Source organism: Stegodyphus dumicola, chromosome 8, assembly GCF_044657685.1.
Source record: "Stegodyphus dumicola isolate Sdum_Otavi_A_Nest chromosome 8, ASM4465768v1".
In the NCBI taxonomy this organism is placed as follows: Eukaryota; Metazoa; Arthropoda; class Arachnida; order Araneae; family Eresidae; genus Stegodyphus; species Stegodyphus dumicola.
This window is the reverse complement of record NC_140775.1, coordinates 46931727-46948446: the sequence shown is the minus strand read 5'-3', so window position 1 is coordinate 46948446 and position 16720 is coordinate 46931727. Positions and strand designations below refer to the sequence as shown.

Here is a 16720-nt window from a genome sequence, read left to right as displayed (position 1 = left end):
CTTTAACTTCTGTTAATAAGGATGCAAAACATTTCAAAACATTTCCTCTTGATAACCAACGCACTTTATTATTCAGCAGAAGATCTGAGTACTCGCTCTCCATTTCAACTAAAAATTCTTTAAACTGGCGATGATTAAAAGCTGTAGTAATAATGAGGTTAACAATAATATAATTATGAATTCCATAACTTTGCAAATTTCTTCTGGAAATGTCGAGCACAAAGTGCTTCTTGATGAATGATACAATGGTAAGTAAGATCTTGTCACTGATTTTTCCTTTCAAAATAATAACAAAAACGTTTCTTACCCCGGTCATTCTTTTCGCCCTGTTTGTTGCAACTGAGACAAGTTTATCGAGATTTGGTGATCTACCAGGAGACCAGAAGAAAAAGCAGAGTTGGCAGCTGTGGTTTATAAATATAAAAAAACTATTTTTATTCGAATCCTGGTATATACCAACATTTTCTGTACTTTTTTTGGTTTAATTTATAAAGTAAGTTCAAAAGCAATCTAAATAAATATATATATGCATTTTTCAAGTACTGAAAAGGAAGGGCATGATGGGAATGATCTTCTAGCAATGGTGAAAGGGGTGGAATAGGGCAAAATAGGTTGAGAACCACAATGTTAGATCTTTTAAGTATTAGTTAAAAAAAAAATAAGTTTGAAGCTTTACACGGCATTTAATTATTATTAAATGAAATTTGTTTACATCTACGAGGGCTATCCAGAAAGTAGATTACGTTTTGGAATAAAAAAATAAACAAAGTATAGGAAACAAATTTTATTATATACAGATGAAAGCCACACTCAAATACTACTTTTCTACATAGTCACCATACAAATTAAGGCATTTATCGTAGCGATGTACGAGCTTGGAAATTCCTTCGTCGAAAAATTCGGCCGCCTGCGCCTTCAACCACTTCGTTACCTCTTCTTGCAGCTGTGCGTCGTCATCAAAACGCTGCATAGCCAGCCACTTCTTCATTGCTGGGAATAGGTGGAAGTCGCTCGGTGCCAGGTCGGGACTGTACGGCGGATGAGGAAACAACTCCCACTTAAAAGATTCAAGAACTTTACGAGTGACATTTGCCGTGTGGGGCCGGGCGTTGTCGTGAATCAACAAGATCTTAGAGCTCAACATTCCTCTGCGCTTGTTTTGAATTGCTCTTCTGAGTTTTTGGAGAGTTTGGCAATACCTTTGAGAGTTTATTGTAGTGCCTCTTTCCAGGAAGTCCACCAAAATTACACCTTTTCTGTCCCAAAAAACAGTCGCCATCATCTTCCTTGCCGACATTGTTTGCATGCATTTCTTGGGTTTTTGGGGAGAACTTGTGTGCCCCCACTGCATTGATTGCAATTTCGTTTCACAGTTCACATGTTTCACCCATGTTTCGTCACCAGTAACGATGCGATCGAGTAAAGAGTCACCATCCTTATGGTAAGCGTCCAAAAAGTTCAACGCTGCAGCCATTCGCTGATTTTTGTCGTCCTCTGTCAAGATTTTTGGAATCCATCTTGCACAAAACTTGTGGTAACCAAGCTTTTCGCTGATGATTTCGTGCAACAAACTTCGCGAAATTTGTGGAAAACTCAAAGAAAGTTCCGTTATTGTGAAATTTCGATTTTCACGGACTTTAGCATCGACTTTTTCGAGAAGTTCGGCGGTCACTATGCTGGGTCTCCCACTTCGATCTTCGTCGTGAACATTGGTTCGGCCATTTTGAAATCTTATGACCCACTGACGCACTCCACCTTCAGTGATAATGTTGTCCCCATACACTTCACGAAGCTGCCGATAGATTTCTATCGGTTTACAGTTTTTTGCAGTCAGAAACCTTATTACTGAGCGCACCTCGCAGCTCGCGGGATTTTCAATTAACGCAGACATTTCAAACCGTCACAGTATCTGAACGGAGCACAGCACGAACCTCTCACTAGCACGGCTAGATGCAGACTGAGCTGCGCAATGCTCTGACCCCAAGATGGCCGCGCTAGCCCCGCCCCTAGCGGACACAGACGGAAACGTAATCTACTTCCTGGATGGCCCTCGTAATTAGAATTTCGGAACACTTCCGCAAAGAACCCGGCAAATGTAAACATCGCCAACTTTGGCGATAATAGTTCAAACCTGGTAATCCGGCAGATTCAACCTATTCGCTTGTAAGAAGGTTGCAACCATTCCTCTAACGTTCATTTTGTTGAATTATCACCGTCATTGTTCGCATTTGCCAATTTAAATTATTCTTCACTTATTTATTATTATTTTTTTGTATTTTCACGTTATTATTTATGAACTTTTAACAAATAGATAGAAATATTTTCATATAATAAAGGAAGTTTTCGGTGACAGATGCTAGTTTGTGGAAGAAAATATGGCGGGAGAGGGGTTAATGATAATTGGTAACATGGCTGTTAACGTAGCGTTAAGCACACAGAATCATGAGGTTTCCAACCGATAAAATATTTTGACTTCATCACCTGCCAAAATATGCATTTTAAATAATTAATTAAGTAATGTTTTTATTATTGGTATGGTCATCTAAAATTATGAGAAAAACAATATTTATGGCTTAAAACTTTAACCAGATAATATATTGTTAATGCTTTTCCAACAATAACATTTGAGAAGATTTCAGGTGTGACACACAAAGAGATGATTAAACTGAAATAAAAAGTATTATTGATTCTCTAAAATGACAGAATAGTTTTATGGATACTCAAAGTCATCAAAATTAGCAAACCACTACTTGTGTAATGAATCCAAGTGCAAATGACTCTTCAAAAGTTTTATTAACAATGCTACTGAATAGAATTTCAATACTGAAAATTATTGGCACTGTCAAATATACTATGAAAGACAGGCAGTTGTTTCAACATAAAATGCTTTAAACTGTTTACAAGTAAATTGATAAAAATAACATTGAAAAACTGTTTATGTAAAATGGATGTATTAAAAGTCATGCATTCATTAATTTATTACAGGCACATGGCTCTTATTGAACTAAGACTGTCACTGAATGATTGTTTGGAATCGACATTTCTTGCTGTCTGAAACCTACTTCACCTATGATGTAAATATGCAGTTGTGGTTCTCACTGACATAAAGTTTAGCCACTCCTGATCGATTATATATGTCTACTGTATTTATACCTATTATACTAATTATCAGATACAATTTTGAGAATATCAACAAGCAAAACACTTAAAAATTTAAAAAAGACACTTGTAGTAGAAATATTAATATTCTATATGAATTATGGAAAGTACATGTAATGAATAATACCATGACCAAACACTTAAAAAAAAGAATAGATTAAGTATTTCCTACCTCGATACTTGAGAAAGCAATCCTGTTACACAACACATAGTTAACTTTTGATTACATGATATTACATATTACATATTTAGTCCTACGAGTGGTTAAGAAGGCTGAATAGTGGTAGTTCAATCTCGGCTCAAATCCTGAAAAACGAGCTGGTTGTGCAGGTTATTTTTTTCGTATGTGTTTTGTGAATTTTGTGACATTTTCGTGGTTTTCCATGAGCCTATTTACCCTAGAAAATATTCACAAAAGCATGCCTTTTTCAGCTAGCTCTCACATGCTTTGTATATTGAATTAAGTACACACAAACCCTTCTTATTTTTAAAATGATAAAGTTATTAAGTTCACATTACATGCAACGAAGCTTTTTACAAGCCAGGATACTTTCTTTAACAATTACAGTGCTAATTAGTGCTGTACTTCTCAGTTATATGTGAAATAACATCTCAGTGTCACTGCTTGTGACACATTTGTTTCACTTAAGTCTTCTTATGCAGTCATAAGCATGAAATAAACAAAACAATAACATTTGAGAAGATTTCAGGTGTGACACACAAAGAGATGATTAAACTGAAATAAAAAGTATTATTGATTCTCTAAAATGACAGAATAGTTTTATGGATACTCAAAAACTCATGGTTATGCATGAAAAACCTAATCCATACATCCTTGGTGACTGATATTAACATAGTTTTTATGCTGCATTTGTGAACTACGCGGTTAAATTGAGTGAAATTGTGACTAAATTTCAGAAGACTTATAAAATTATGGTGTGAAAATTTAAATGTGAAATTAAAATCAAGGATACATTGGACAGAACAATCAAAAAAGAAATGTTGTCCATAAATATATTAATAATAATTAATGATAAAATGGACATTTAAAATATTCATATAATAAATATATACAATTAGTGTAATTAAAATAAATATATGCATTTAAAAATGATCTAACTTGGACCATATTTGCAATTTTTGTAATGTTATTAAATATGGACTTTAAATAAAATTTTTAGCAGCATACATCATTTGGGTTTGTTTAAATTATGGAAAAGCATGGGAGAGATATCTGCCTAAAAGAAAAGATGCCTTCAAGGAGGTCTTTCTGAAGGACACTGGTTTGAATCCACGTTACATATTGGGAATACCATGAAAACAATCATACAACTTGCCCATTAGCTTGGCTAACTAAACTACCAGAGTTCAGTCACTTTACTGTTTAGCTGCTGATGAGCTGTATATCAGTTGCAAAGCAGTGCACAAAAAATGATATATTCCTTGGTTCTCGTTATGAGTTACACAGGGTTCATAGCCACATTTTAGTTAAAAAAATAAGCACTTTTCAAGCACATTTTAAGAAAAAAAATAAGCACCTGTCTAATGACATTATACACAATTGCATAACCTTAATTAGACTTGCAATTTAAAATATGAGAAATGCAGTATTTATTAAGAGAGAATAAGCATTACCTCAACCATGGAAAATAATTACTTTTTTTTTTCCCTTTAAATTTTAAATAACAGTTCAATTTACAGAACTAGTTTACAATGAGAGAAAAAAAAAAAAACTATGCAGAACTAAACTATATTACAAGATTTAATGATGAAATTTCAGTTCAAAATAGAGAAAATAAATAATAATAAGGCATATTTATTGTATTTGCTTGGAACCTAATAATAAATACAATTTATTTTTCCACTCATATTAATATTTAAATAATTTAAATCTAAATTCTGAATATTTTCTAAATTTTCATTGTATATCAGTTTTCTCTTAACAGATATTGCAAGCAAAGTAATTTAAGTAAAAAAGAGGAACATTTCTGAAATCAGAAGACAGAAATTTGCTTCATGCAGTCATCCTTTAACAGTAAAAGCTTAACTAAGCCGCATACTTGGAAACTGGCGAATATTCGGACAGTTGAGCGTAACTTGAAAAAGAGGAGCGGAGGGGGGGGGGTTGACTGTAGCCACTTTTTAGATTTTTCCGCTAAATAAATGCTTTTGACATTTTGATATACGAATCATATAAAAATAAACCAATGGAACTGAAAAATATTCTGCTTAGCAAACACAGTAAAACTCTTTTAAGTGTTCATAAACAAATCTCAAACAGAACATCAAAATTAATTAATTAATTATCTCTGCGAAATATCGCAAACGTTATTGCACAGTACGTGTGCCATAATTCTTCCCTACGTGATATTATGCAATCGGAATCAACAGCTGCTGAAATTGGGAGAATAAAGAACTAAATATGAGTAACTTGGGTGTTTTTCATTCTAATTTTCAACAGACGGCGTTAAATTTCCGCAATAGAATCATTCTTCGCTTGGGTTGGTAGACCGCAGAACTTTTAGTCCTATTCAATCCAGATTGGAAAGTGACAAAAAAAAAAAAAAAGTCCGTTGCTTGTTTTGCAGCGAACTTGTAACAGTTTCAATATTTGAGATTTTGCGGAGAAAGGGGAGAACCTCCCAATCTTCGCACTATATAATGTATTGGCCAAAAAAAATTAAATTATTTTGACTATTCGATTACTTTCCCTTTATTTAAGCCATTCCGAGTATTATTCCTAAAACGCTGTGTTAAAATACAACCATTTTTGGAAGTTTACTATACTTCAGCAGTTACTGCAACTGTTATTATAAACATTCATACATATACTCATAATATAAGCATAATGATCATAATAAACACAAATATGAACTGACCAAGCGGAACGAGAATGCAAATTATTAAGATCTGGATAGAAATTTAAACGTGTATAGTATTTGGGTGGGAGGAAAAGAATGCCGAATGTACCAAAATTTTCTACTGCTTTCGCAATTCTTTGACCAATATAACGACGGGCACCTGTCTGTACTCTTTGTGCGCACCAAAGGTTATGTTAATGCAGAGAAAGGGGGAAAAGCTATTTCCGGGAGTATGATTCACCACCTGACATTCAATATTAAGAAAAGTTGTTTATTTAGTTTCGGCTTTGGTAGGGGGAAAATAGCGCGTTCATTAAAAAAAAAGCACTAAAAGCAAAAAATAAGCACTAAAAACAAAAAAATAAGGGCTTTAAAGAAAAAGTAAGCACCTATAAGGGCCTTTATATTTTATTTTCAAATATAAGGACTTATAAGCACTTATAAGGACCACTATGAACCCTGGTTACATGCAAAAAAGCAAGTCTTAATAAAAATCGATATGCCAAATGTAAAGTTAATATGTTGGTTTTTTCGTGCAATACATGAACATATACATAAAATTTAAAAAAATAAGTCAGAGCAGAATATAATTTATTACTAAAAAAACTTTTATGTAATCAGTTGCAATTAAGTTTCTATTTAAATGAGAATATCTATTCATTTCATTTATGCGATCATAATGGATTTTCAATCGTAGTTTTGGAAGTACTTTAAAATTATGCAATGAAGATATTAATTGTAAATTCACAATTTCTTTAGAAACTGCACTGTTAAAAACATAAATATTTTGGAATTTTATAATACTGAAAGATATTCAAAGACAGATCTCAATTTTCCCAAGAAATTGCCAAGAAAAAGGGTCATTATTACAAAGCTCAATATTACATGATTTTTCTACTTCCATTAAGCTTTACATATTGTTTTCTGTGCTAACTTGAATTAAATACAAATTTATTTTCGTGCATCGTGTTTAACCAGTTAATTTTGAATTTTCACTTTCATATGCTTAATATATTGTTTTCTCTGCTAACATGAATTTATGTTACTTATTCTTTAATTACTTTGATTATATTCTTTAAATATCATGTTTACGCGGCTTACTTCCATGTGTTTTAATATCTCATAACCAACGCCCATCAACCATAGGTGAACTTGGCGAGTAAAACAGCAACGGCGCCAACGGGTTCTCTGTGGATGAAAATTCAGAATTTCTAAATCAATCAAACACATTCATGAAAACAAGCAATTTCAAAAGTCATTATAATAACAGTAGTCAAGAAAGCATAAAGTTACCAGCAAGAAATCTCTAACAAAGTTAAAGATCATCCATATAATCCAATTGCTATATTAATCAAAATAAATAAGAAATTCAGTACAAAGTCTGAAATCCAGACATCCATTATCCGAAATGATCTAAAATCCGGACCTCAAAACCACCAACAACATTTTTCTCCTAGGTTTTACGCATGCACATTTGATTCCACCCCCCTCCGAGCATAATAAAACATCTGGAGTGTGCCAATTCTTAATTTCACTTTGACACTAAATGAAATACATTGTTATTGAAGAAACAAACCTTTTAGCATAAATATGTACGATCAGGATCAGTAACTTGGTTTCATTCCTGCGTATTCGCTTTATGGTACACATCTCAAACTGAAACATTCCACATAGATACATCATTGATCTGACGCCAACCTTGGGAATCATTATTTATTATACTTTCCTTTCATCACCGCATGTTTATCAAAACATGACAACTTCAGTAATGACTCATGTAGCGATGCCTAAACAATTTTTGGTACTTTTCCGTTTTGCTGGCGCAAGCGATAAAGTCGCCAATAATGGTACAATCGATGCCAAAAGGAATATTCTCGCTGGTAACCTTTTACGCCTCATTTTCAAAACAAGTCGCAGCTTTTTCTTATCAGATTGATTGTTTTTTTCAATACTGGCATATAATTACATAGAATTTTTATCAGATAGTTCAGTTTTATGTCTAAGGCCATTTTCAGTAGTTAAGTCAATTAGGATGCAATCACAGCTCTTACCCGAAGCCGAAAATATAGAAAAGATAAAGTCAAGGGTTAAATTCATCAATTCTAATAAGGATAAATTAGCGAAGTAAAGCACTGCAGTTTTACATAATTTCTAAGTAAGCTATTCGTACGAATTGAAATATTTCTTGCATTTAAACTTGTGTTCCAAATTAAGATTTAACTTGAAATTAATGTAGATAATTACTGAGAGCATTAGATTTTTGTAGAGTAGTTTACGTGAGATGAGATAGCTTGGGGTCACGTGATATAAACCGGCGAATTAGGATTTTGAACCATGAAAGCATAGTAAATTCTTAAATTAATGTCTTTTTACAAATTTATTGTCTTTATTTATCGGCTTTTTATAAAGTTTTAAGTGATATTAAAATGTTTATGCCTTCAAAAAATGAATTCTTAGAACTAAGATTTTTTTAATATTTTTTATGTGTATACTGTCTGTTGTCGCCAATAAAGTCTGCTTGGCGAGATTTGCGCCGGCGAAACGGAAAAGTACCCAATTTTTCTTGTTAGTAATTGAATAATAAAGGTGTATGGTAACCTTATATGTTGACATTACGCTTGGCGATGATTACAGATTTAAGTTAAATGTGCTAAAAAAATGTTTACGAGGAAACATTTACCAAACATTTCTTTCCATGTGATAAAAATAGATTTTGTTGATGATACTCATAGACTCAAAGATTAAATTTATGGCTATTTGAATTAAGAATAATTGATTTGTTATTCACATAAACCCAGAACCAGCACCAGGGCTCATATGGCTGCAGAGACTCGGAGAATTTAGGACCCACAGAGACTGCATCAGGCGGTAAGATATCTAGCGCCGGCCTTCAATAAGGCTGAAATATATGTGGGAATTTATTTATTCAGAACTCTAATAAGCCTTAAGCACGTGAAAGAAATAGACATAAGTATGATAAATAACAAAACTAATATAATTCAGGCATAATTGTCTCAGTGCGTGATAGAAGCAAGATAAAATTTAACAGAACAACTTGTCGTTAGTTGCCAAGCTCATGATGCATAGCCAAATATGTACAGTGAAGGATAGCTAAATTTGATGATGATAGCCACTAATTTTAAAGGTTTTCGGATATAGCAAAACAAAGGCGAAATTTTCCAATTAACGGATTTTGTAAAGAAATGTGGACAAGCTGTAATAAATGAGGATGATATAAAAGAAGTTTTCATTGTGATGACAATCCTTCTCAATCATCAATCAATTAATGAATGGCGAAATCTGTAGTATAGTTCTAGATCCAGAAAATACACTACTGATAGTGAAGAAAGTGACAGAGAAGTTACTGACAACGAGAAAATTTTGATTGACAAATTAATCGGAATTCTCGAAACAGCAGTTACAGGACTTCAACAATGTAACTAAGCAAAGGATTATGCCTGTCTACAGAATTAAAGAGAATGTATTAGCGCAACAAACGGAGCAACTTAAACAACTTGCATTGAGAGAAATGTTTAATAAGGCAAACAAATCAATATTAAGCTTCTTTTTTTTTTTTTTTTTTTTTTTTTTTTTGTAAATTTTGATACCCTTTAGGTCATAAATACTTCATTATTTCACAAACTTTATCCATGTACACGTCGATCTATTTTCACTTAAAAAAAAAAAATCCCCGAATTTCACAAAAATGGCATTGTGCACTCTTTTAACTTTATCCATGTACACGTCGACCTATTTTCACTTAAAAAAAATCCCAGAATTGCACAAACTTGCATTGCACACTCCCTTTACTTTCTCCATGTACACATTGATATATTTACACTTAAAAAGTCAAAGGAGCACCAAATTCTACAATATAGGGGGAAAAAATGCAAAATCTCAATAAAATACATTTTAAACCAAAAAATAAAATAACATAGAAAAGAAAAAACATGTTATATATTTAAGCACTACCAAAAGCAAATATTCACTTACCATGATTTTCGAGTTCGCTTCGTACACCCCGAGCCACGTAAAAATCAAAATATCAATCATACTCAAATGACTTTTTTCAAACCAGGTACTCTTTCTGATCGAACACTTCACATAGTGACCATCTGAACTTTTCTTCCTACAAACCCATTCAAATCCATCTAAACAATTTTTACGTTCGACTAGACGCATATCCTTCCTACATACAGAACACTTATAATGGCTACTAAGTAAACCTACATTTACACACCAGTCAATTAAAGCTCTTTTCCCCTTTTGCTCCAAATTGTACAGAAACTTCAAATTAATCTTACTACATTCGGCCATTCTACTGTCTAAAGAATCAAACCAACACACACCACAAAAACGCTTACAAAACATCCCATGATTCAAAATTTCCCAGAATCATGCACCCGATTATGTCACAATAGGGTTTCCATAACATTCAACTACTCAGGCTACCATAAATGAAACAACAACTTGGTGATAAATCAAACAACAACTTCACCATAATACAAGGGGTACCTTAAAGTCTACTCTACCCCAATTTTTTTACTTGCTATTTTCAAGTTGGCAATTTTGAGAAACGTGCGGAGCAGTGGGTGATTCTGCACTCTCCCAGTTTGTCGCCAAGGGCTCTTATAGGATTTTACCCAAATTTTAATTAACATAATCTAATATTTTAAAGTTTAATTGCATAACATTATGGGAAGAAACGTATTCATGGAAAGGTTGTTTCACATTACGGAAAGCTTCTATCAATCTACAACTTTTATTTATTTTTAATTAAAACAAATTTTAAGACTATTTAACAGGAAGAAAGAAATAAAATAGAATGGAAATATCCCCATTATAAATAATCAATAAAGATCCTGAATTATTAAAAAAAAGTGTGGAAATTTTTCTCTTCCTAAATATTTAACATTACTGGATAAATAGTAGCATTTAGGCTGATTAGCATATTTCAGCTAAATATCCACTGTATCCTTAATTCTTACTCATCTATTACAATATAAATATACCTAAGTTTGAAAAATAATATTAGGTACTTTTCCGTTTTGCCGGCACAAACGATAAAGTCGCCAATAATGGTACAACTGATGCCAAACGGAATATCTTCGCTGGCAAACTTTTACCCTTCATTTTCAAAACAAGTCGCAGCCATTTCTTATCAGATTGATTGTTTCTTTCAATACTGACATACAATTACATAGAATTTTTACAAGATAGTTAAATTTTTTGCCCTGAGACCATTCGCGGTAATTAATTACGATGCAATCACACCACTCACCTGAACGCGAAGATATAGAAAAGGAAAATCAAGGGTTAAATTCATCAAATCTAATGAGAATGCACTAGCGAAGTAAAGCACTGCGGTTTTACATAATTTCTGAGTAAGCTATTCGTACGAATTAAAATAATTCTTGCATTTGAACTTGTATTCCATAAGATTTAACTTGAAATTAATGTAGATAATTACTGAGAGAATTATATTTTTGTAGCGTAGTTTACATGAGATAAGATCACTTGGGGTCACGTGATATGAACCGGCGAATCAGGATGAAAGCAAAGTAAATTCTTAAATTAATGTCTTTTTACAAATTTATTGTCTTTATTTATTGGTTTTTTACAAAATTTTAAACCATACTAAAATGCTTATGCCTTCAAAATAAAAAATTCTTAAAACTAACATTGGTTAAATTTTTTATGTGTATACTGTATGTTGCTGCCAATAAAGTCTGCTTGGCGAGATTTGCGTCGGCGAAACGGAAAAGTACCCAATATTATAATTAAATTGTCTTGGACTAAATATCTCACAAGATTAGTAAAGTTCTGCTTCAAGTAAGAGAAAAGCAGTTATGTAATTAATTGATAATACTGTATTATATTCTACAAGACATCTTTGTGTGTTTTCCAAGAGGTTTCACCTTTCAAATTCTGCCCTGCTTCAGAAAATATGTTATAGTGTCAAAAGCTGTTAAATACATGATTTTAGAAATTTTCAGAAAGATCATTTCAAAAATTTGGTTAATCACATTTAAATATTCTGGCACTTTTTTAGGAAACTACACATATTCGATTACATTTGGATATCAAACATTTTACTTTAATTGTATATTGAATTCCTACATACAAACAGATCACGAATATAAATATTTTCGCTCTAGTGTAGAACTGAGTGCCCCTTCGCTTCACGACAACTTTTTTAAATTTTGGCGATGAAACCTTACTTCTGGTTACCATGATAGTTTTAACTCTGTTTTAGCTTCCTGATTTTATTTAAATGAAAATAGATTGATGTGTACATGGGCAAATTTAAGGCAGTGCGCAATGCCTAGTTTGTGCAATTCTAGGATTTTTTTTTAAGTGAAAACAGATCAATGTGTTCATGGACACAGAGTCTGTACAATTCTTTGACTTCTTATTTTTGTTTTGTGTAGCGACCATCAAGAAATTGTACCTTCCTGGTGCCGATCTTGGCATCAAAAAAAGAATCGCCAAAAAACAAGGGGCACCCAATTGTAAACTTTTACCAATATTTTGTGTATTTGAAAAAATATATATATAAGTGAATACATACACAGCAAGCCTTTTGAAGCGTTCTTCTTCATCACCCGCATCAATATCCATTGAAGTCTCGGAACTTTTAAAAAGAAAAGCACACGGTAAATAACACATTTGTTCATTGGCGCAAACACAACCAGCGAATCAGCTTTACGTTTCAACGTTGCCAAATCGCGCAATTTTCGACAAAACTATGCTGCCAAAATTCATGTGCTTGCGTTTTTGGGAAATTTTCGCTGCTCTTTTTTCTTAAACGCACATATGTTAAAATAACTTTTCTATTAAAATTAATTTATAATAAAAAGATCTTGCCCCCCAGATGGTATAGTGTTTAGGAGCTACTCTAATTTTTCATTATTTAATTTCTTCAAATATAATGCAAGACTCTAACATTTGGTGGCAACAGTTTGAAAAGTAAAACGAACATTTATAATAGTGATTCAACGGGGAGATCAGAGATCATTATTCGTTAAGCAGTGTTCGACCCGAGGGCCTTTACCACTACATGTTTATCAATCCCCTAAGGACCTGTAAAAGTTCGTTAAATTCCATAAACTGGAAAAGTCGTATGCATTTGTAATAAAAGTGCAAAGTCTTCAGTAGTGAAGAAGTTGATCAGGGGTGACGCTGTAGCCTTGGCTACTAATGTTTAAAATTAATTTATGACTAGTAACAGCATGAATTATAAACAAATAGCTAAGTTATTGCATTTTATTTTCCAGCTATCGAAATGCGACGCTACGAGCAACGTTTTGAAACCAAAACCTAGCAATCATGAATCAGAACTAGAACTAGTTGCCATTCAGCATAAAGAAATTTAAATATAAATATGAATATTAACAAAATATTAAAGTTAATTTTATAAAATAATTAAACACATGAACAAATATATGAAATAAAAAATAATTATTTCTCATGCAATAACTGGGCCACTACACTACTCCCCCACCAGTAACTAAGTTACGTTACGAAGATGGAGAAATAGGTAGTAACTAGTATTGCAGTGTTAACCACTATCAAAATAATTTAGTCAGTCCTTGAATCTAACAGGTAAACGTATAGTTCTGCCTGTGCGAGAAGGTTTTTGATTCACATCCGAATTTGAGTCCGGTCTCTGCAAATTACTGTAGTCAGGTTGTATCAACTGAGAATTTTCCTCAGCTAAAATATATGCTGGTTTCAGGCGATCCAGGGATACATTAACATGTTTTCCTTTTGTGCTAATAGTAAAATGTTTGTCCTTGCGATCAATAACAGGAAATGGTCCTTCATAAGGAGGTTCCAAAGGTTTTTTTTTATCCGATCTATTCGCTGGAACACATGAGAACAAGTTTTTAAGTCTTTATGGACAAATATCTGTTCAGATGAATTTTTACGAATTAGTCTCGGTCCAACAACTTCCATCTGTTTCTGGAGTTTATTAGCAAAAGTCTCCGATGCTGTCTGGATACTTGGTTCGCTGAAAAACTCGCCAGGAAGTCTGAGACTCTGGCCATAAACTACTTGCGCAATAGAATGATTGGTATCTTCTTGAATAGTACTGTTGAATAGTTTACAAACCCAAAAGTACTGTTGGTAACGTGTCCGTCCAAGATATGTTGTTGTGGGCTTTTAATGCTGTTTTCAATGTTCGATGAAGGCGCTCAACATTGCCATTACACGAGGGGTGGTAGGCAGTAGTGTGTTGTAAATTGATGCCACAGATTTTGGACAAAGCTCGTAATGTATCACTTTTAAATTGGGATCCACGATCACTGATGAGTTTACTTGGCGTTCCGAAACGCGCAATCCAGTTGCTATAAAAGGTTCTTGCGACGTTCTCAGCAGAAATATTTTCTAAAGGAATTGCTTCCATCCAATTCGAAAATCTATCTATGCAAGTAAGACAATAAATATTCCCTTTAGATGGTGGAAGTGGTCCTATGAGATCGATATGGATGACAGAAAATCTTCCTGGTGATACTTCAAACTCACCTAATTTTGTTTTGGTGTGCCGATTGATTTTAGCTTTTTGGCAATGAATGCAGGTTCTTGTCCACAACTGTACATCTTTTTTTATGTTAGGCCAAATGAATTTTGATGTCATTAATTTCATAGTCGATTTTATTCCTGGATGTGATAAACCATGAATTCTTTGAAAGACGTGTTTTCTGAAAGCCTGAGGAATATACGGCCGAACATGTTTAGTTGATGTATCACACCACAAATATTTCCCCGATGGTAGAGAACATTGCTTGAAATTCAAGGAAGTAGTGGTTTGCAAACTCTTCAGTTCTTCATCTTGAGTTTGTTCATCAGCTATTTTATCATAATCTATCGATGAAATTTCATTAACTCTAGATAACGTATCCGCCACAATATTATTCTCACCTTTTAAATATTTGATATCAGTCGAAACCTGGGAGATGTATTGAAGTTGGCGAGCATGTCTAGGTGTTGCTTTGTCAAGTTTTTGACGAAAGGCGAATATTAAGGGCTTGTGATCTGTATAAATTGTAAATACTCTTCCTTCTAGATAATGCTTAAAGTGTCTAACTGAAAGATATATGCTTAATAGTTCTCTATCATAGGTGCTATATTTTTGCTGAGTATCACTTAATTTTTTAGAAAAAAATGCTATTGGCTTCCACGAGGAGTTTTCATATTGTTGCAACACTGAGCCAATCGCCGTATCTGAAGCATCTGTAAATAACGCCAGAGGTAATTCAGAATTGGGAAAAGACAACAGTGCCGTGTTCACCAGGTCATTCTTGCACGTTTCAAACTGTTTTTCAGCTTCTTCAGTCCATTCGATTTTACGTTTGTCCCTCTTTTTAGCTCCCTTGAGATACGCATGTAACAATGCTTGATTCTTCGCTGCATCCTTTATATAACGACGATAAAAGTTAAGTATTCCAAGAAAGGTTCTAAGTTCATGAATTGTTTCTGGTCGTTTGTAGTTAGTAATAGCTTGAACTCTTTCTGGCAAAGGACGGGAACCCTTAGGTGTAATTAGGTAGCCTAGAAACTCGATTTGGGGAACAGCAAAGACAGATTTTGAAACATTAATTCTTAACCCAAATGTATGTAATCTTTCGAAAACTAATTTAAGGTGATTTTCGTGTTCTTCATGGGTACTGGATGCAATGAGTATATCGTCTAAATAGGGAAAAACGAATTCTAATCCTCTAAAGACTTCGTGAATAAATCTTTGGAACGTTGCAGGAGCATTTTTTAAACCGAAACTCATTACATTAAATTCGTATAAACCGAAAGGAGTGATGATAGCCGTTTTACATTTGTCTTCTTCTGCAATGGGAATTTGAAAATAAGCTTTGAATAAATCAATTTTAGAAAAAATATTTGTACCTCTTAAAATATGATGAAAATCTTCAATGCGAGGAATTGGGTATCGATCAGGTATCGTCTGCGCATTCAATCGTCGGTAGTCTCCGCAAGGACAATATGAACCATCCTTTTTCGTAACAAGGTGCAAGGGGCTTGACCACTGGGAGTTTGATGGACGAATTATTCCATTATCAAGCATAAATTTAAATTCCTCTTTAGCTATAGCTAAGCGTTTTGGATCGAGCTGTCGTGCCTTTGAATAAACGGGTTGACCAACAGTCGAAATAAAATGTGTAACACCATGTTTAAATTGTGTAGGAAAAAGGTTAGGTTTAGAAATTTCGGGATATTTCGACAGTAAATCGAAAATTTTTATGGATTTATTTAATGTGGTTACTGAGTAATCACTGGAAATAGCAGCGACATCACACTGGACACAAAGCTGTGTTACGCCATCAATTAATTTTTTCTTATTTATATCGACAAGCAATTTATATTTGTGAAGAAAGTCAGCTCCTAAAATACCTTTTGTGACATCAGCAATTATGAATGGAAACTGAAAATCACGACGTAATCCCAAATCAAGAGTTAGCGTTTTTATGCCATAAGTGGAAATATCTGTGCCATTAGCTGCATACAGTTTATATTCAGTTTTACATTTATTCTGTGAAGTAGCAGGAATTATGCTTACGTCAGCTCCGCTATCAATAAGAAAGTGCAAATTTGATCTTCGGTCACGAACGAATAAACGAAATTTGCGACAATCCTTCATATTTTCTGCAGCAGCGTTTGCCGCTGAACCTACTGCAGATTCGAGT

At 33.4% G+C, this 16720-nt stretch overlaps 1 protein-coding gene and 1 long non-coding RNA gene across 10 annotated transcripts in view; one reads left to right on the top strand and one right to left on the bottom strand.

Annotated features, from left to right (window-relative positions):
• Window positions 1–3131, top strand: part of LOC146995804 (uncharacterized) — a 98188-nt gene extending 95057 nt beyond the window's left edge. For all 3 annotated transcript variants that reach the window (XR_015042556.1, XR_015042555.1, XR_015042557.1), the window contains one exon: window positions 2986–3131. This is a non-coding gene — a long non-coding RNA (uncharacterized LOC146995804). The remainder of the gene's footprint in view (window positions 1–2985) is intronic.
• The window catches only part of LOC146995803 (uncharacterized), a 227097-nt gene extending 213735 nt beyond the window's left edge, over window positions 1–13362 (bottom strand). For 2 of the 7 annotated variants that reach the window (XR_015042552.1, XM_085821814.1), the window contains exon 1: window positions 12592–13067. Coding sequence is in view for 4 of the 7 variants with exons in the window: in XM_085821814.1 (XP_085677940.1) it covers window positions 12592–12689 (98 nt within the window). In the remaining 3 variants the exon portion in view is untranslated. Of the gene's footprint in view, window positions 1–7121; window positions 7209–12591 lie in introns of all 7 variants that reach the window. The other 5 variants (XR_015042553.1, XR_015042554.1, XM_085821813.1 and 2 more) reach the window with 5 other exon arrangements.
• Between the last annotated feature and the right edge of the window lie 3358 nt (window positions 13363–16720).